This window comes from Diorhabda sublineata, chromosome 4 (assembly GCF_026230105.1).
Source record: "Diorhabda sublineata isolate icDioSubl1.1 chromosome 4, icDioSubl1.1, whole genome shotgun sequence".
Taxonomy (NCBI): domain Eukaryota; kingdom Metazoa; phylum Arthropoda; class Insecta; order Coleoptera; family Chrysomelidae; genus Diorhabda; species Diorhabda sublineata.
This window is the reverse complement of record NC_079477.1, coordinates 24,172,841-24,195,011: the sequence shown is the minus strand read 5'-3', so window position 1 is coordinate 24,195,011 and position 22,171 is coordinate 24,172,841. Positions and strand designations below refer to the sequence as shown.

Genomic DNA, 22,171 nt, shown 5'->3' with positions numbered 1-22,171 from the left:
AAAATTGATTGCTCGATACGACTAAACAAATTTTTGCGACACTTTCAGCTACTTATTAGTACTAAGCTCGAGAAACTTACATTCTCCACACCGTTCAACAAATGGATTTGTGATCCATGGTGGTATTTCCATCGACAGACTATCTTGAAATCATCATGCAGTGCAATCAAATGTTGAACGTATGTCTGAATATCTTCTTCAAGGCATTCCACCTGCGACAAGTTTGAAAACTGTGAAAATTCGTGCTGTACAATATTTTCCTTCATAAATTCCAATTTACCAAGAAAATCTGCAATTACACTCTTTGGTTTTATCAAATTGAGGCTGCCCCCTTGTAATTATAAGTTGATGTCATCAAATTTTTTGAACAAATCTGTCAAATACATCTGCGTTAATATGTATCAGGTTTACTTTTAAATCAAGATCGATTCACTTTTTACTATGAAAATCCAGAACCAATAAGTAACGTTCATGCAAGATTGCAAGCACATACACCACAAGTCGTATTAATTTACACGTCTTAACAAGCGTTGTGAACGGGACGGCGGCCAACGCGGCAACGGGCTGTCTATATTGATAGGACAAGTCAAGCCAACATTTTAGTTTTTTAATATCGAAACCAAATAAATGTTCATGGACCGCCGCTTACGTTTGCGGACCCCTATTTTTTGTCACGCCCAACGTAGACCCCCGTCGGTCTCCCGTGGTGGTCCACCTGAAGCACATTGGGAATCACGCTCATATTTCCATTGTAATTTCTTTTATTTCAAACTTTAAATCATTTTTGTTGACTTAAGATCTACTGATGGTTTAATTCCCAAGTCAACGTAAACAACCTCCATTTTGTTTTTGATTCGTATTTGTTATAATGCTTAGTAAAAAAGCACGAAACTCAATTTGAGATATTTCAAAACAACTAGACTGGTCGTTGGAAGTCTACTATAATAAAATGGATCGAAGCGGCAGACTTCGAGTGAAGCTTATTGAAATTTGTCACCGACGCATACATCATTCATGATTATAAAAGTTATATTTGCCATATTGTATATATCACGTCGGGTGAAGCGTTAGCTCACTATGGCACATTCAAATGAACATTACAAATTATTTATTACAAATTACAAAACATACAAACATTCAAATGAACAGTAAATGAGATCTGGATCCACCACTACTCCAGAAGCGAAAAAACGGTCAAGACAGTTAACCAGTTATGAAAGATTACGTCAAAAAACACCAAAATCCGTGACTAATGATGAAAAATTATCATGCAGTTATATAAAAAACCCTTATTAAGCTACATTAACGTTTGAAAAAAAATTTAAACCCAACATAAATTGAAATATTCAGTTTTTGAGTTTTCGCAACATTTTATCTGTATAGAAATTATAAAATAGATAGATACCCCTTTTTTAAATTCAACTGATACGCCACTGTATGCATTAGATGTGACTTTGATTGCAACGTCGAATACTGTTTGTAAACTGAATCACACAGTTTACTTTGCGACATAAAAACTAATTAAAAACAAAGGTCAAGCATAGAGTTAACGCTGACAATGAAATTGACACTATTAAGAATGTTGAAAAATTTGGCAACAATGCAATAGAACAATAAATGTGAAACGAAATTGGTTGTCACCAAATAATTAAAGCCGATTCATAAATTTGACTTTTCGTTTTGCAGTTTGACGTTCATACAATATTAATAAAAATTGAGGTTACTGTAGTTAACCTCAAAATTTTTTGTTTGTAATCCTGTATTTATGAACGACAATATAGCAAGCAGAGCTAAAAGACCATCATAAATAAACAAACAGAAAGAGAAATAACTAACGTCAAAATCACTAATAACAATATTAAATCCCTTTTAATTAGACACAAAACGGATTTTCTTGAACGAATATCAAGAAGTTTATCGGAGAAACGAGTTGACAAAAAAAATATTTCATATACGGGTTTGATAGCCCCAGAGTAAATTATAATGGTCAAAAAATCACATTGGCATATCTCCGCCCCCTAGCTGCTTCTGCAGCTTTATATTCCATATTTGGAGTCTCCACCCCCACCCCATTGTATATACCAAACTATACTATCATTCGTTGCCGGAATTATCCGGAAATTAGCCCCGAAAACTTGTATTAGCTTAGGTGCATTCATGAAAATTTTAGGAAATATTTAGATAAGGTAATTTTATACTATCGAGGTCCCCTCGTTTTTTTGCTGTAGAAAATCGAAAAATCATCCGATTTCGATTAATTTTTCTTGAAAATCTTCGTTTTTAGGGCGAATTTATGTGAAAAAATATTGGAAATATCTCACTTGAAGATTTTATATGATTTTCTTACTTTAAATGTGATCATAAATCAATTTTAAAAGATATAGTTAATATTTTTAATTGTAAAAACATGATAAATCAACATTTTTGCATAAATGTTTTTAATTTGTTGTTTTCTTGTGTAGATTATGAAAAAAAATATAATAACTTCATTTTATTATTAGGAAAAAAGTTATTAACAGTTATACGTGAATGAGTGCATTTTCACGAATATTTTTTCGTAAATCCGCCGTAAAAACCAAGATTTAAAAAAAAATTCATCGAAATCGGATGATTTTTCGATTTTCTATAGCCAAAAAATGAGGGGACCGCGATGGTAAGAAATTACCTTAGATAAATCCGTTTATAATATTTAAAATGACTGTACTAAGTTTCGGATTAAATATTGGGTTTTATTACCCTTACTTAAGTTATAGTTGAACCATTTTTTCACCCTTTAGACATTACCACCAATAGATATGACCTTCAATTTTCACACAAGTTCCCTCGAAAATCGTATTTCTTAAGCCAATTTGACTGAACTAATATATACACTATCTTGGTAATCTTGGTTTATGTTACTGATTTATTTATATTTTATTTATTTTTTTGTCGATTTACTTGATTTACGTAAAACATGACGTGACACTGCTTTTAGCAATATTTCATCTTGATTATAGAGATATTTCTAATACCTGTTTAATCACTTTAAAATATTCAGATTATGACCTCCAAAATTCTCCTCGATTTACGTAGATCCTAATTTTCAGAATATATTATACGTAAATTATTCAATTTCCTTTGCAAATATCAAAAATAATAATTATAAATACATCAAGTCTTGAGAGAGAAAAAAATTATTTACATATACTTTCCAAAAATAAATAAACAATCGAGACTTCATTTGTTTATCAAATTACCAAAATTCAAATATTAAATTAGATACACCTTCTATGGAAACATTTCTCCATTTATCTTTATACTTAGTAAACATCGTCTTTTGTCTGTGATAACCTGTTATTTTTAACAATTCCACTTCTGTACGTATCTAGAAACATAATAAAATAAGAGTTTATAGAGCGGGAGCTAGATGGAGTTGAGTACACAAATGTGAAGATCGCTCGCGTTCGGTGTGTGGTTTTGAGCTTTGAAAAGAATGCAGGATGTTTCAGAATGTTGCCAGGATTCGAATTGGTCCATTTCTGTTTTACACCCCAATTTTAGGCTACGGTTTAATATAAACGCCGTCGGCCACGTACAGCGTCACGCCGTACGCCGCGTCACGATGCTTACTATAGAAATGTTGACGTGTCAACACCTCGCAAGCGTCGCTGTTCTTGTTTCTCTGTTTCGCAGTTCGTTTTCCTGGTTGCCTTCGATACTACAGCGCCTCTATGTTCTATTCCTCATTTTTCAAATAAATGCTAACAAAATATTCGTTTCATTAAGTTTCACATAACCTAACTTTTTTTAATTCACTCAAGAGAAAGAAATATGAAGATCTACTAATTTTCCATTTGCATTTTTTACTATACGTAATTTTCTCATCGGGCCTATGCAAATAAATTAATGTTGAAAATCTCCTAGTTTCTCCCTAGAATTAGCTACTTCTGGCATTACCGATACCAATTGGGTGCTTCTGATTTCCTAGATTTTCAAAGGTTTTCGGTTACTGAGGACGCCTGATAGCTCTTGACAAAATTACGATCATGGATTTTCGGAATTCTGAAACTTGTTACTCAAAAAAATTTTGAAACGCGAATAACTCAAAAACTGAAAGAAATCGGAAAAAAACTGCATAAACAAAAAATGTAGAGCACAAAATTTTCTACAAAAAAAGTTTTCAGTAATTTTTTCGTTGGAGCAACTATTTGTGAGTAAACCTCCTTCAAAGCCGAAAGCCGGAGATGTAGAAAATTTTGTGCTGTATATTTTTTGTTCCAGCATTTTTTTTCGAATTCCTTTAGTTTTCAAGTTATTTGCAATTCAAGATATTTTTGAGGGTATTAACCAATTTTAAGGTAAAAATTTTGAGGTTAGGAACAAGAAACGGGAATACTTTTTGGTAGAGAATTTTGTACTCTACATATTCTGTTACAATTTTTTTTTGATTCCTCATAATTTTCGAGTTATCCACAACTCAAAATGTTTTAGAGTACTTGAAACCATTTTACGGTGAAAATTTTGGGGTTAGGAAAAATTGCTTGGAGACCAATCTTTAGAAAATTTTATGCTGTACATGTTTGCGCTAGTACTTTTTTCGAATTCCTCGTAGTTTTTGCGATTCAAAATATTTTTTAGTGTATGAACCAATTTTAAGGTGAAAAATTTGAGGTTAGGAACAAAAACTTTATTGAAGAGAATTTTGTACTCCATATTTTTTAATACGGTAGTTTTTTTTTCGAGTTATGCGCATTTCAAACTTTTTTTTAATTTCAAGTCCCGAAATTTCGAAAATCGGAGTATCCGAGTATCTAGGAAATCAAAACCGCCGAATTTAATTTAAGGTTTTAGCCTAATTCGCCTGTACTACTAAGAGTAATTCCTATCACTAAATTCAGAAACGAACGGAGTCAATTCCCCCTACATTTTTTATTAATTTTTATAACCAGCGTTACTGAGGCTTAGGATTTTAATGGTTTTTTGCTTTTTTCGACAATTCATTTACTTGTATACGTATTGAAAATAATAGAAATTAATCATAGTTGAATACAACTTTTATTTCGGAAATTTATTTAGGGTATTACAATAAACCAACTACGTGGTATTGAACTTTAATAAAATTGTCTATCAAACAAAATTTTATGCAAAACACGTGAACTTGGCAATTTAAATCTTAGTTAGTAAATATTTACTGCGAAACTGAATACCATTTGATTTGATTTCGACGTCATGACAAAATTAGAAAGTGATTTTTTATTTAAGTATTTGTTTCCTAATTAATAATACATTTAATCGATGATTTTCTTTGTTTATATTTCCATCCAATACAGGAAACATAAGAAATTACGAAACAAACGGTTCGAAATATTCTTCTTTTTTTAGTCATTGATACCAAATGTAAAGGATGCTGCACGTTATATCTATAACCTCAAATTTTCATTTGGGGCCGTTAGGGCCATTTTTTGGATAGGAAACTGTTATGAAATTAAAAAATCCATTAAAACGACGCTTTATAATTAGTATTAAGTGCTAAAATACGCCAAAAGTACATTGTTTATTAATCTAAGAGTCGGAAATAGACCAAAAAGAATTACAGTTTTCTACACTACGACAGAATCAGATAAGTTTTACAGGAAAATAGAGATGGCGAAGTTTCAAGTTATGTTATAGTTTTGTATATAATACAGTGAATATTGCGTGGTATTTGTGTCATTTCTAGACAGTACAGTAATAAATAGCACAATAAACAAATTATTTATAATACTATGAGGCTTTTAGGAAAATATAATATTCAAAATAACTTAGATAGTTTTATTAAAGTAGCAACGTTATTAAATAGTTTTTCTCAAACAAGTCGGAAAAATATACACTCTAGAAGGGGGGTTTTGAAGGACGCAATACAATATTTTTCTTAATATTTTTGAAACAAAATCGGCAACTGCGCCTCTATGTGCTTCAAATTAAAAAAACTTATCGTGTTTTAGTGTGTTTTGAGCATTCGTTGCAAGTGAGTCGCGATATTATACAGAGGTAAGTGGGGTCCCACTGAGACCCCGGATTAAGCGATGCTAAATTTGATACTACAAGGTGTTTTATGCAGAGACCTAACCAAGAAGCTATTAGATATCACAATAATTGGAATGAAAAAATCTTAACAAACGAAAACATTGGTTACAGGTCGAGAAGATCGATTTAGATAATTTCATAGGCATGCAGATCAAAGCTGAGGCACTGGAGCTGGGGAGATGTAGAAACGAATCAACCCGAGGAATGTGGTCCACAAATAGGTCCATACGTCAATCGTTTTATGCAGTCGCTATGACTAAAGATAGATTTGAGCCAATAATATATCCTTCTGTACATTTCTTAAGGGGTTCTCAACGTTACATTAATTTTATAAGCCCCCGAATTCAAAGGTTAATGAAGCGATTTTATTGATTTAACAATGCCAATAAACAAAATTTTTATAAATTCAAATTAGTGTTATTGATTAAATGAAAATTTCCGACTATTATCTTTGGGTGTGTAGTTGAATGAAATTTATTTACATTGACGTAAGGTCAATAATAATTTCAACAAAACAAAAAAAAAGAATCAGAGAAAACAAATTAGGAAAAAATTCCTTTTGGATACAAAGATTAAAACGACATATTTGTTTACAGAAAGGAATAATAAAAAATAAGGAACACAAACAAACCCATTAAAAATTATAATGAATATTATAACATGTAAAAATATTTTAAAAAAATTCAACTAACTTCCTAGAAGTGATCTCAATGTAAGTAAGTTTATACTTATTTCCTTATAAATAATACTATAAGTAGGTTTGAATTAACGATGTTATAAATGTAGAAAAATACAAAAGTTTCACTATAAGAAGGACATTTGTTCAATATTTTTAAATTTATTCGAGAAATGACGATCTAATGCATAATGTATGAAATGATCCACGACGTTGCAACACAATCTTATTTACTTCATACTAATACCTTGTCGGGTGTTCAGATTGGAAGCATTATGTCCTGGAATAGTCACGTGACCGATTTAGCACCGCAGCTTCACAAAAACTTGAAGCTTTCTTTAAAATGAAAGAGCTTATACCCCGTTACAGCTTCTTATCTTCTACAAGGCCCAGATTCGTCCATATTTAGAATATTGCTCGCACATTTGAAGCTCGGCTCCCAAACATACTCTGAATATACTCGACTCAATACAGAAGGGAGCATTTAGACTTGTAGGCGATCCAAAGTTGACCAGAAATTTGGAGGGCTTAGAACTTAGACTTGTTTTAATGATACTACCACTGTAAATGTTCTTCCGAGACCTACTCGTCAGGCAAATCCCCAAAAAACAATTTATCGGGGAAAATGCAAACCTGTGGAATTAGCTACCAAGGAACGTCTTTCCCGAGCACTATAGCCTATAGAAGTTCAAGACCTATATCCACAGGTATCATCATACGTCAGGCACCACTCGAATTAGTCGAGTGTAATGCGGCTTACCCTCTGTTTTTTTTTACATAAGAAAAACCTCGTTTCGAAAGTCGTTTACAAACCAAGATACCACTCGTAGGGTAACCATTTTTAACCCAAACGCGGTTTATTTGTGTTCTTTTCATAATAACGGTTATAATACTTAATCAAAAACTTTCTAAGGGCTAGTATTTTTAGTTAAAAAAGTACGAAAATGATTTATTTTATGTCGTATTTTGAGTTAAACACGGCGGCCACTCTCTTGTGGCCACACTGTCTCTATCGAGCTAATCTACCTCATGAACGAAAAAATCTAATCAATCGAAATCCCTGCCATCCAAGTCACTGGCAAAAAACTTTTTTTTTCTTTGTAAAATCTTATAATGTTCCTTGCTCTCGCGGTCTAACAATATGTTATGATCAGTAACTACCCTTTTTATGTTTATTTACAATAATGCTAATTGGGAATGACAGATCCTCATAAAAGGTTATCAACTTGATCCTCTACTATCAGTTAACCATCAAATGTCAACCGATACACACAATTTTAACAATGGTGGAATTTAGTAAAAAATGGCGGGTTTAGTGGAAAATTGTCGCTTTTTTTTAGCGAAAATCACCTATAGAAAGTGAGAGTTTTCGGCTGGGACTTTTATTAATGTGTGTGTTAAATGTTTTTCTATCATTGGTGGTCTGCCATGTAATAAAACTAATAGAATAAAATTGGTATTATATAGAAATATAGAGGAAATATTCCTCAAAAAGTAGATGTTTTCAAATTTCTGATATTAAAAATGGCGGTAGCGTAAATTGAATTTTTTTAATAGACAATATCCATAAAAAATGTCATTTACACATTTTGTTAACGCTTTTTTTATTGTTTCAGTTATAATAATGGCACAAACAATTAGCAATATAATTAACAGTTATCATGACTTGATGGACAATAAAAGCGGTAAGTATATTCTATTTAAGAAGAGCCAAAGCGTCGCCACCTTTCTTTATTCCTCCCAAATAATTATTTTATAAAAAAATCAAAAAACATATCCCAGGTTTATTCAAATAAATCTGCAATTTTTAAGTTGGATTCGGAAACTTTTCATATAGTCCTCGTATACCACGAAGCGATCTGGTCTCAAAATACTGATAACTTAATTACCATCCTTTTACATGAAGATTTTATTTGATTAAGACAAATAATCTTTATTGAAAGATCATTATTAAATCCCAAAATGGGATCTCCAGAAATTATACAGGGTGTCCCACGAGTAGAACTATCTGTATTTGGCAAAATACTTATAGTCAAATCATGAAAATTTCTACGTTCCTGTATATTAATACATTTTTGAAATTTACATAAAAGTTTATTATACTTTTGTCTAGGAACTTTTTTCGAAAAATGCATAATTTTTGAGTTTTCAATTTTTTTTTGTAAAAAATTTGACTGTTGCGAACCTTATAAATTATTTTTTTACGAGGATACCCTTAAAGATATGAAAATGGTTTCTGTTCGGTTGCTTTTAGCAAGATCAGACGTATTTGAATCTATATTGAAAAATTTCTCATTTTATACAGGGTGTGTATAAGAAGTGTTCAAAGTTTAACTTCATAAATATCAAATTTCTTTATTTTTTTAAATAGAACCACCCGGTTTTTTCTATTTTAATGCATTCAGGGGTAAAAAATAAGGCGAATTCATGTATACTTTACTACCTAAATACATTAAAATATCGGGTAGTTCTATTTAAAAAAATAAAGCAATTTGATATTTATGAAGTTAAACTTTGAACACTTTTTATACGCACCCTGTATAAAATGAGAAATCTTTCAACATAGATTCAAATATGTCTGACCTTGCTAAAAGCAACAAAACATAAACCATTTCATAAGAGTATCCTCATAAAAAAATAATGTACAAGGGTCTGCAATGGTTAAATATTTTACAAAAAAAAATAATAACCCAAAAAGTATGCATTTTTGGAAAAAAGTTTTCAGAAAAAAATATACTAAAATTTAACGTAGATTGCAAAAATGGATTAATATACAGGGTGTTCCATTTGAAATAACAGAGTAACAGTTACTATAAGTATTTTGCCGCATACGTATAGTTTTAACTCGTCGTGGGACACTCTGTATACATAAAACAAATTTATTTTTATGAATTATTTTTATAAAAATATTACTAAAAGTCCAAAATGTATGAGGCAAGTGGCAACATTGCTGCGTCAGCTTCAGTTTTTGACGTTCAGCTATGTAGATATAAAACAGAAAAAAACGCGCAATATTTCTTGATCTAAAGCATGCGCAGATGAAGTTTCATGCAAAATCTCGCACTTGCAACATTATTTGGTGTCACTTTTATCGCGTGCAAGCTGCAATTCTAAAAAGAAAAGTCTAGTTACTTTTTTCTGATGTATTATTGATATGAATCGAAACTCTAGGTATTCAAATGTGTTGCCAGATCTAGCTCCTCTAGTTTCGTGGTTCTCGTACACCTACACGCCATTATTAGGTACCTAAACAATTAGTAGATACTGTAATAATTCAATTAACAAATACTCGAACAACAATTTTTTCTTTTAGATCCCAGAGTTAACGATTGGTTGTTAATGAGTTCACCTTTTTACACGTTGGGAATCTGCTTAGGATACGTATATATAGTAAAAATATTAGGACCAAAATTGATGGAAAATAGGAAACCGTACGAGCTGAAGAAAGTTTTGATTGTTTATAATTTATTTCAGGTTATATTTAGTACGTGGCTGTTTTACGAAGTAAGTATATTAACTTTTTTAACGTAACTAATGATATTTTTTAAATTTCTTAATACCAACCAATCAACATTCATTTGGCTTCCCTAATAATTGATGAATCTCATTAATTTCTTGGAATTTTCATCCGCCATTTCATCTAGAGGATTATAGGGTTATTTTTTTAAACATAATAAGGCATAGCAATAGACAAAAACCGCCCGCGAAGATGCTGTGCTATGCTGTTTAGTCCTATCTTCATTGGCATCCGGCTCTCTTATCTGGAGAGGTATATTCGTTGTGTATATTTGGGTGTGATGAGGAAGCTCTGATAGAGAGGAAGGTTTATTGGAATTGGCCCTAATATAGGAGTTTCTCCTCTGCAGGGCTGGTGTTGTGGTGATAGGTTCGAAGAAGAAGAAAAAAAGCTCTAACCTAAAAACCTGATTTCGTCTTGGTTCAGGGATATATTATTTCTTTTGCGGGTGGGTATAGCTGCGGCTGCATTATTCCCTATCCTGGCTGTTGTACTGGTTCACTAGGTTACAGAAAAACCGACGAAAACTTGCAACACATCGATGAAAAGAGAGAAGTAGGGTTTTATCTAATGGCTAAGGGAGAATTATCTAAGAAGTTACGGTATTTCTTGGGGAGGTCTTCGTATACTGTTGCTAGTAGCCGAATGGGCGTATAGAGTAGTTTTTTCTTGGGCTTTGTGGAGAGCCAGGATGTGAGAAGAGTTTCTTTGGCAGCGGAGTTGTTTGATTCGATAGTAGCGGTCATTTAGACGACTTGTAATGAAGGTTAGGTGTTTGCAGTTCAAGAGTTTTTTGAGAAGAATATCGGGTAAGGAATTGTAGATGTTTCTCTGCCTAATTGATGGCTTGCCGAGTGCAGGTGGTTGTTCTCTTTCCCCCTTCAATTAATGATGAACTGCAAGCGATTTTTACCAGCTCGATATAGTTCGTCTTTTTCCTTATTCTTGGATGTGGTATTCTTTATCATCATTTGCACTAACTCCCAAATTGCTCTCACCCAATGTCTCTATGAGATTATTTTCTTCCCAATATATGCGCCACCATAAAAAAACCATATAGACTTCAGAAAACTGAAACCAGCGGTACTGAACTCCTTGCAACTTAAAAACTTAAAAGTATCAATTATTGATAGAAAAGAAGAACAATTCTTTAGTTCCCATCTGAGGATGGCCATTTTTCGAAGTGCACTTTCCGATTTCCAGAGTTTTAAGACAACATTGGCCACTATTTAGATAAGAATTTTGACGTCAGCGACGATAATACTTTGAAGAAAATATCTTGTCTATCCATGACGGAGGTTTTTCTTTGAAACTCCTTTTAGAAGCTACCACTGCACTGGCATTGAGAAAAAAATCTATTCGATAATCATTTTATTGTAAAATTAGTTTTTTCTGAACTCCCAGTTCAAATGGACGAAATCCAGAAACCACTGCATGTACGAGGATATATTGAAAAATTCTTAGCCTACTATGGAACCAAACAAAATTTTAATGTCAAAATATTTTAATACTCAACATATTCTCCTCTTAATTGGATACATTTATTACAACGATCTTGCAACGTCTCTAGACCTTTCAAAAAAAAATTTTTCTTCCTACTCTGCAAACCAGAGCTCCACAGCTTTTATTACCTCCCTTTGGAAGAAAATTTACGACCTTTTAAACTTTTTTTCAGTTGAGGAAGGAGATGATAGTCGGACGGAGTTAAATCTGGTGAATTAGGGGGGTGTTCTAGTAATTCAAACTATAAATCACGAATTTTCTGCATGGCAACATAAGATTTATGTGCACAGGTGTTGTCCTGTAAAAACAAAACACCTTTGGATAGCTTTACGCGACTTTTCTCTTCAATTCTTTCCCGTAGAGTGGTCAGTAATGTCGAATAGTAATCTCCAGTTATTGTTCTACCCTTATCCAAAAAATCAATCATTATTACTCCATGGCGATCCCAAAAAACTGAAGCAAGAACTTTTCCAGCAGATATTTGGACACGAAACTTCTTAGGTCTTGGAGAACCAGAGTGTCGCATTCCATCGATTGTTGCTTTGTTTCTGGATCGTAGAAATGTACCCAAATCTCATCCATAGTAACAATTCGGCTTAAAAAGTCTACATAGTTTTCAAATCGAGCACAGATCGAACGCGATGCTTCTACCCTTGCACGCTTTTGGTCAACATTCAAACATTTGGGCAGCAATTTTGTGGCAATTTTTCTCATGTCCAAATTGACGTGAACTATATGATGAACGCGTTCATATGAAATATTCAGTGCTTCAGATATCCGTTTTAGCCCAATTCGACGGTCGATATTTCGGGAACTGACACAGAAACTGGCCTTCCCGATTGGTCATCATCTTCAATGAAAAATGTACCTCTTTTGAAGCTTGTAGACCAATTTTTCACGGTCACATAAGAAGTACATTGATCACCAAGGGTATTAAGCATCTCTTCGTAAATATGCTTACCTCTTAACCCTTCTAAACACAGGTACTTGATGATGGCTCGATACTCCAATTTTTCGATTTTCACAATTTCGGTGGACATATTTTTCCTTTTAATTTATTGCGTAATTCTGGTTCACTTTTTTGACGTTAAACTTTACACTGACACTTCTACTAAGTTATTGTTCGCTGCTATGGTAACGCAATATTTTGTTTATGCATGGAACTGGTCTAGGCTAACTAGATATCAATACATCCTCGTATTTGATGAGAGCCGAACTTCTCATATCTCTAAATTTAGAGATGAGTTGCACTGATTTTTTGTCTAATTCTCAACAAGATAAGGGCTTGAATATGCCAAAAAAAAAATAGTAACCGATGAAGAACGAAGAAAATACTGCACTTCATTCAGTTTTTTTAAGTTTATTAATTGTTGTTTTACGAAATCTTATTTATTGATTTAGTGTTGGCAACCCTATTATGCACTGTGCTTTGATTGTCTCGTTTTCCCATCTTCCTTACCACATTCTTAGAGTTCTTTCTAAGACTCTGTTTTGTAGCTTCCCGAGGCTGCTCTAAATTTTGAGTTTTAAGTTTGTGCGTTTCTTTGGGACCACCTCAGTATTTTTTGGTTTTTTCGACGACGACATCCTTTTTCCACTCTGTTAATCTATACAAAATCATGTTGTGAATGGCTCTTTTGCAGCTGTTTGATCCACGCATCTTCGGGAGAATTCTTATTAGTTTTGACACCTCCTCTCGGATTGTTCGCAGAAATGTTCATGTTCAGTCCCACTCTAGTTAAAGAGGAACTCAACAACTTTTCAACAAAATAGATTTTTTTTACTGTGATTAATTATTTATCTTATTGTCTTACAGAGTTGTGTAACTGGTTGGATGACCACTTACAGCTTCAGGTGTCAACCTGTGGACTATTCTCTATCACCTTCAGCATTACGGGTAAGTTTTAAGAATGTACAAATCATCTAAATAAGAAAAGAATACGGTGTAGTTTAAAAAAATATATGATTAATAATTATAATATAAAATCATGTGTTTTGTTGAAAGTTTACTGTTGCATAAAATTAATAACAATCTGAGATTCCAATCTCAATTCAAATTATGTAATGTACCCTTACAACTTACGATGACCCACAATACAGATGTTTGACATATATGATGGATGACAGATGCGATCATCGAGGACATTAAACACAAGATGGTTGATCCTTATGACAGATGGATCATATTTCAACATGGGATTAGAGAATATACGACACACAAGTCTATTGACACTTGACATTCGAAGCAACCACCTCTCTACATCTCATGACGTCAATTCCGATCCAGAAACGATTTGCTTATTCACTTTGTAGTAATGATTTGTTTAAAAAAGTAAAATATATACTGCGTTCGTGTGAACTATAAATAGAATATTTTGGCAATTTGAATCCTGATTTTTTGGAATAATATATCTCATTAATTTTTTGAATTTCGTAATTCGATTACAATAATTTTCTATTGCCTCCTGTTCAATAATCACTAATAACTTCCTTTAATAATTATATATCAGCGGTTTTAGTTTTACGACAAAAAAATAGCGAGATCTGTAATTTTTCTAACCTTGAAAAAGGTCAATGACCATTTAATACTATTAGTCTTAGTCAAATTTCACATAAACACATTCGTTCTTTCGAAAAAAAATGCTAAATCTAACAAGCAATAACAGGATTCGAAAATTCGAGAGATTTAGAAAATTCAAATAATTAGCACATTTCCCATTACTCCCACAACTAACACCGTTTGTATGGTTGTTTGGTTGTTTAATTAATAGTATCTATGGCTTTCATTATATCTTTATAGGGTGTTAATAGATTTATGTAGATCTTGGGATTGGAAAAAAAGCCGATGCACCTCCGCCTACCTTTAAATTAGTACACGCTACACTCTGTAGATACTTGCGGATCAGTTAAAAAAAAACTCATTACCGATTTAGGGAAACATTAAATCGAGACGGTGTTGTTAAAATTAATCGTTCCTCATGGAATAGGGAAGACAAACAATGTAGTTGATTTTATGTAAACTAACTCGTTTCTAAACATTTTCCTTTGTTTTGGAAAAAAGTGTTTTGGAATTTGCAATGTCAATCACTAGGTCTACGATCTTTCATACTTCATAGGTGTGGGTGGCCGTTGAAGCCGTTGAGCCTTCAGATAGGCCCGTCGTACCCCAGTTGACGTTACCAAAGCCGTCAGACACTTTGGCTTAAGCCCTTTGATGTCGTTTGGCAAGTTGTAGGGTTTGCCAAGGTGTTTAAGCCGCGCCCGTGTAAGTTGAGGGCACTCACAGATCACGTGGCCTAAACTTTCGTCGTCCTCCATGCACCACCATGGGCGAGATACCCATGGTGTGAAGGTAACATCTTAGATGGTAGTGTCCGATTAGAAGTCCGGTCACTAGCCTGATTTCGCACCTATTGTCCACGATCCTTAAAAAGGAACCAATACTGAAATAATATTTTTGATTAAATATCTGCCATACTTCAAATCATAAACGAAGACTAAACTCCATTATTGTTGAGTGTAGAACTAAAAAAACACGTGAAATAATGAAGTTGAGAAGGTCATTCCTCTAAAAATATATGCCCTGACTTTTCCCTGATATTATTTGCTCATTAATATACAAAGAAGTTTTTTTTCAATGTTATTTATTGAAAATAAAGACATTATCTTTCAGTTTGAACTGTATACTACATTTTCAATATAATTTTGTCCATCATTACCACACAAACGTCCAGGTATTCTATTTTTATTCTCTTTTCAAAGCAGTTGGAACCAAATTAATTAATTATAAATCAAATTGCGAAACAAGTCTTAACGATATTTTAATTTATAGGTTTCGTAGCACTTTTTTATTGTTGTAAACCACAAGCTATTTCGCAACGTTAATCATAGACTAATCTGTCTAAAAAACTGTTAATTATTACCGTCAATTAAGCGAAAAACTAAAGAAATATTAGGTACTGAGTGACTGTGTTTAAAACACAGTCTTACATACCCGGTACACATTCAAACTTGTTTTTTAGTACTCGACTATGTATTCGAATATATTCAGAACGAGTTTTTAAACATTTGTCTTGTTGGCACACATCCAAAACAAGTTTGAAAACGAAAATATCGATATTAAATTATTTTGGGACATGCTGTATAATGGAAATGCCGATGTAAATGACTGGAATTATACTACAACACAAACATTTCATATTCAACCAAAAAATTAAAAATAATTCGAATTTTCAAATATGTTTTATATTATTTGTCTTGTTAGTACACATCCAAAACTTGTAATTATTATTTGACTGACACGGTTTTGAGTATTTGGCTTGTCGGTACACATCCAGAATAAAATTTTAAACATTTCACTTGTTGGGACAAACTCAGAACGTGTTTTTTCATATTTGACTTGTATGTAGATATCCCAAACATATTTAGAGAAGTTTAACTTGTTGATACACATCCAGAAACGTGGTTTTTTCACTTGTACACATCCAAAGCTTATTTATTAAGAAGTTGACTTATTTGTATGCATCCAGAAACGTATTTAGCTTTTTACTACGCATCAATAACAAGTTTTCAAGAATTTTATATTTTGGCACTCATTTGTTAAGAATTTTGACACATCCAAAATAAAACTTTGACATCTCAAGCATACTTTGAAAAATTTGACTTGTCGATGTACTTTCAGAAACGTGGGGTTTTGAGCATTTGGCTTTTTGGTACACATCCAGAACAAGTTTTGAAACATTTTGGCATACATCCAAAGCTCATCTATTAAGAATTTGACTTGTTGGTACACATCCAGAAACGCAGTGTTTAGTGTTTGACTTATTGGTACACATCCAGAATAGTTTTGAGCATTTTACTTGTTAGGACATGCCCAGAACGTGTTTTTTAATACTTGACTTATTTGTAGACATCCCAAGCATATTTTGAGAAATTTGACTTGCCGATACACATCCAGGAACGTGGTTTTGAATGATTGCCTTGTTGGTACACATCTAGAAACGCGGTTTTCAGTGTATGACTTATTGGTGCACATCCAAAGCAAGTTTTCAAACATTTTACTTTTTGCAACACATCCAGAGCATATTTTTTAAGAATTTATTTGTTTTGTTATATGTAAGAGTCTAGTTTAGGGTTTTACTGAATACTTACGCCAAAGATAAATCAAGCGTCGCTGTTTATGCTACGGAGAAAGAGTCTACCGTTACCAAATAAGAAGAGAATTTCACTTATCTGATTGAGCAATACGTTAATAGAAGTTCTAGACTTGGATTGTTATTTGTATAGATTCAATCTGTTATTACCTATATAAAATTTTCTTCGAATAAATGATAATTTATGGGATGATGTATATCTGACAATGAGTAACCATACACTAATCGTTAAATAGCGTTACAGAGATATTTTTTATTCTAATGCAACGAAAATTACATTAGTATCGACAATTTATGTTCAAAATCATGTTTTTTTACGTGTATAAAAAAGTAATTCAAGGGGTGAAATTAAAGTTAATGATATATGTTAAGATTTGAGGTAGTTGCTAAGATGGTAACGAGTTTTTTTGTATCATACATTATTCAATACATATTCATATTCAATTCATATACAAAATCCAGAACCGGACCACAAAAAATTGTTGATTATTCAATGAAATAATCTTCTAATCAAATTTCCGTAAAAATTATGAATTATAAGTTCCCACTCTTGACAGCTTGTATTTTGACATTGAAAGATTAAAGGTCAGGTCCTAATAATGTTTGCCAGATCTTGAAAACGTCGTAATTTAATATGTTGTTTTTCTACTGAGACTTTAGTTAACTAAACTTCATGGTTCATTGCTGCTGTTTACTTATTAACTAGGCTGATAATTCCAGGGAAAGTTACAATGGGGTGAAGATGTATGAATGGTTGCGAAAATGGCAGATGAGCAGCGGTATAAATATATATATATATATATATATATATATATATATATATATATATATATATTTGATAAGATTCAATTGCGCAATTAGTATTATGCATGAATTTGATGAAAAAATCAATAAACTATTATAATGATGACAATATTTTTATTTTTAGACAGCCAGTGGTTGTTGGTGGTACTACATATCGAAATTCACAGAGTTTTTTGATACGGTAAGTTATAAAACAAATTCAGATTTCTATATCTAATATGGAAATTTTTTTTCAGTTTTTCTTCGTACTACGTAAGAAATACGACCACGTTTCGACTCTTCATGTAATTCATCACGGAATCATGCCAATGTCAGTATGGTTCGGTGTAAAATTCACTCCAGGCGGTCATTCTACTTTCTTCGGGTTTTTGAATACTTTCGTCCACATTATAATGTATAGTTATTATCTTCTCGCCGCCCTCGGACCCAAATACCAAAAATTCTTATGGTGGAAGAAATATTTAACGGCTATTCAAATGGTATTAATTATTTATTTGAATCTAATCTTTTTTTAGACTTTCTGTTTACCTAATTTACAGTTTTTATTAAAGGGACGCCCTGTATATAGCAAGTGAAGATACTATACTTTCGTCCTCTAATTTTTAAAAATTTTATTGTGCATTTTGATTAATAGAAACTATGCGGAAATAATAACAATGGTTGCTATTGTTTATAAAGTTTAAAAACAGAATTTTTTCAATTTTACAACGTGGTATTTTATTTCTGCAATTCACGTCTACTTGGAATTATTCACGTATTTACGTATGAAATGTTTTTGTTGCTAATAAATTCGACATTAATTGAAAATAAAATTGACTAAAGTAGTAATTCCCTACATCTAGCGTTAACCTTACTTAGTAAGTTTTTCTTGCTTATCGCGCTATCTAACGGTAGATAGCTTAAAACTAATTGTAGAGAACTTTATTTTTTTTTTCAGGTCCAATTTGTTTTGGTGATGCTTCACGCCTTCCAATTATTATTTATTGATTGCAATTATCCAAAAGCGTTCGTCTGGTGGATTGGAATGCATGCCGTTATGTTTTATTTCTTGTTCTCCAACTTTTATAAAGAAACTTACAACAAAAAGAAGGCCAAAGCCGAGGTAATGAACTGCACCGAGTTATATGTCGTACATTAGAGATAATAAAAACAATTTTAGAATATTTTCATTAAACTAGCAAAGTTTTTAACAATGCTTCTGCTCTAAATATGACTTAAAGTAACTAACTGACTTGGTAAATTTCAACTTACTGTCATTATTTTACTAATTATTTATGATAAGTGAAGTATATTCATTTTGATATGTAGCTTTCATATTAGAGGGCAGTACTAGATATAAATGAAGTAAAAAACAATTTTTATTAATGTTATCTCAAGCTCATTAATTTTATTTATATGTTCTTCTAAATAGCTCCTATATCATTTATTTTTATAATTATATCTTCAATTAGTTCGACTTCATTTCCAATGGATTCTTCTCCTTCTTCTTAGCTTGAGTTTATTCCTTCTAGATCACTATTATGGTAATCATTTTTGATTTTGCCATTGTTAGTTCTCAAGATTGATGTTTTATTTGGTGGAGCTAGGAGATTTTTCAGATTCCTCATTTCTATACCCCACTTCTTTCGAAAATGTAGTGGAACTGCCATGTAGTGGAATTCTTTTGAGTTGAAAAGCAGGAAGTACGTAGTATTGAATCTAAATGATTTCAAATTAGCCCTAACCTTCAAAGGACACCTGTAGAAATTTGTCGTTCTTCTACTACTACTTCTGGCAAGGTTATTACATCAGTATTTTGGTATGCATCTTGTATAATATTAATCGAATATATTTAAAAATCAAAAAGTATGAAAATCGAGTATTACGTAGCATTATTGGAGCGTATGAAAGACAAAATAAAAAAAAATTGTTTCATTTGAAGAAGAAAGTGATATTTCATGCAACCATGTCACAAATTAATGTAAACGATGATAGAGTTTGGCTTCAAATCGCTATATTCTTCAGATTCGGCCCTCAACGATGTTATTCTGTTTCAGACCTCATTGGACAGAAAGTTGCGCTTATTAAGACATTATTACTGAAACCTATTTTGAAGCTAAAGACAAATCGTACTACATATAAAGATGGAATCGAAAAATTGTATGAACTCTATAACATTGTATTGCCCTCGAAAGCAACTGTATTGGATGAAATTATTCTATTTACCCCACCTGTTATATTTGTTTTAATTTTTTCTAATGAAATCACCTCTCTTAATTTTATTGCATTTTCAAATTACTTTTTTCGTGTACATGCATTTAAAAATTAAACAGAAAAAACTTTTAAATGAAATGGTATAGCATAAAATAACCTCGTAGTCTTCTTCAAACCACTTTCAACTGGTAATAGACTAATAGTAGTATAAAATACGTACTTGAATAAACAGCACAACTATCACAAAAAAATTATTATTTAAGAAAATCACTGCAAAACAACAAATATGTCAAAAAAATCACTACACAACAACAAAAACACGTTTTACATTTTCATTGACACACAAAACAGCCATGATGCAAAATGGCGGTATATTTGTGATTTGCCGCTCGTACGTAACCAAGGTATTAAACGTAAAGGAAGGAGCAATAAACAAGTTTGGTATCTAGAATGGCGGACGGTAATATCCGCTTTACCATAATTAAACATTATTCTATAGCAAATAATATAAAATTTAGAAAAAATTATATGATTATAATAAAATTTGAACCAAATAATTCAATTCTTATCCTTCGGAATATCTACGTCACTTTTTCTTAAAAAATGACAATTGAGGAGCAGTGTTGCCAAATCTATTTTTTTGTATATCGATATTTACATTTACATGAGACATAATTGTTAATTTTTTGTTCTATTTTACCTCTATGTGATATATAAAATAATAGTATTTATTTCAGGCGTTGGCGAAAGAAAGAAACGGCGATACTAGTAAATCAAAAGTGGGTATATGTTTTACCACCCAAGAAGCTCTCTACGATCATACCAATGCAATAAACGGTATGAAACCCATGACGAACGGTTATACGACGAATAAAGATGGCGATTTAAGAAATAGAGCGTTCTTACAAAAGAACGACAAAATGTAATATCATTTTAGTTGTTACAAAAATGGTTATCATCGTTATTATCATCACAAGGTGTTCAGGGTGTTTGTGTACGAGGCATTTATTGTATTAATATTTATAACGATTACAAACTTGCCTCTGTTTGTTTATATATTTAATTAATTGTAGATTTTTTATATATTGTTCATTGTGATGGATTAATACCAACTGTTTTATGAAATACGAGTCTAAAAAAAAAATAAAATTTATCAAAAGTAGCTTTGAAAATATACATCGGTATATAATACTAATACCGCACGTGCTACATCGTGTAAAATAAATTATATAAGGTGATTTGTAAATATTTGTAATTTTTATTTGTATATTTATATATTTTTTGTTAAACGTCTCAAATCAACTTACGTTTGACAAGAATTATTTGTAGAATTACTTTTTTGAGTAAACTTCATTTTAATACATGTAATCTGTTTAATTTATCAATTACCTATCCAATAATTATCGAATAATTATCATTAGAAATATAGTGCAGACATTTTAGTATAAAAAAGTTGATCGCAATGAGAGTGGTAAGCACGCGCCAACTAGTTATCGACCAGTGGCGTGGACTAAATAAAGAATTTGATAATTATTCATACATATAATTATATTCAGTTTCAAATCAATCGTATATTATTATTTAAAGATTTCCTTTTGGCGTTCTAGAAGTCTCGAAAAATCTCCAGTTTGCTTCATAAGTGATTAAAAAGTGAATATGAGGGGAAGAGAGAAGAAGAATTATTACATTGTCCAGCTGTATACGATAAATGACAGTTCAAAAAGCTTCTACAATGGCGCTGGTATAGACAAAGGATATGACATGAATGTAGAGATTGTAGATAAATTGAAGTGTACCGTAGTACATATAACCTAAAATCATTATTATTAAACTTACTTAAAATTCTTCTACCGCAGTTTCCAATACTTGTACTTTCAAGTCTAAGAATGTTTATAAGTAATTTCAAGGGCGTGCCTAGACAAGCGAGAAAGAAAGACAGTATCGCCATCTCTTAGCTGCAAGCAAGTTATAATAATTCAATTCATTTTTTTTATTTTCAATCTGCCACACCTACGAATTCAAAATTTAATATATGGCCCTCTGCAAAATTGATATAACTGATATACACAGTTCTCCTTCTCTCTACTTTCCATAAAAATGAGGTCGCAACTTTATGATCAACCTCATGGATTGATAAAATAGGAATTTGTAAAAATATACTCTTTCCTTCTCGAAATAAAAATGGGTATTACCATTTGTGCATAGATGGCAGAGTGATCACATTCATAGCGCCTGGTTTCATTTTAATTTTTCTTCTGATATATAGATGGCAGGTATGTT

At 32.0% G+C, this 22,171-nt stretch overlaps 1 protein-coding gene across 1 annotated transcript in view; it reads left to right on the top strand.

The window, feature by feature from the left end:
* The window catches only part of LOC130443231 (elongation of very long chain fatty acids protein 7-like), a 52,143-nt gene extending 30,884 nt beyond the window's left edge, over nt 1–21,259 (top strand). Inside the window, exons 2-8 of the mRNA XM_056777759.1 lie at nt 8,338–8,406; nt 10,035–10,225; nt 13,558–13,638; nt 17,823–17,879; nt 17,935–18,177; nt 18,636–18,800; nt 20,629–21,259. Of these exons, the coding sequence (XP_056633737.1) occupies nt 8,346–8,406; nt 10,035–10,225; nt 13,558–13,638; nt 17,823–17,879; nt 17,935–18,177; nt 18,636–18,800; nt 20,629–20,817 (987 nt within the window). The 5' untranslated portion in view covers nt 8,338–8,345 and the 3' untranslated portion in view covers nt 20,818–21,259. The remainder of the gene's footprint in view (nt 1–8,337; nt 8,407–10,034; nt 10,226–13,557; nt 13,639–17,822; nt 17,880–17,934; nt 18,178–18,635; nt 18,801–20,628) is intronic.
* The last annotated feature ends 912 nt before the right edge of the window (nt 21,260–22,171 follow it).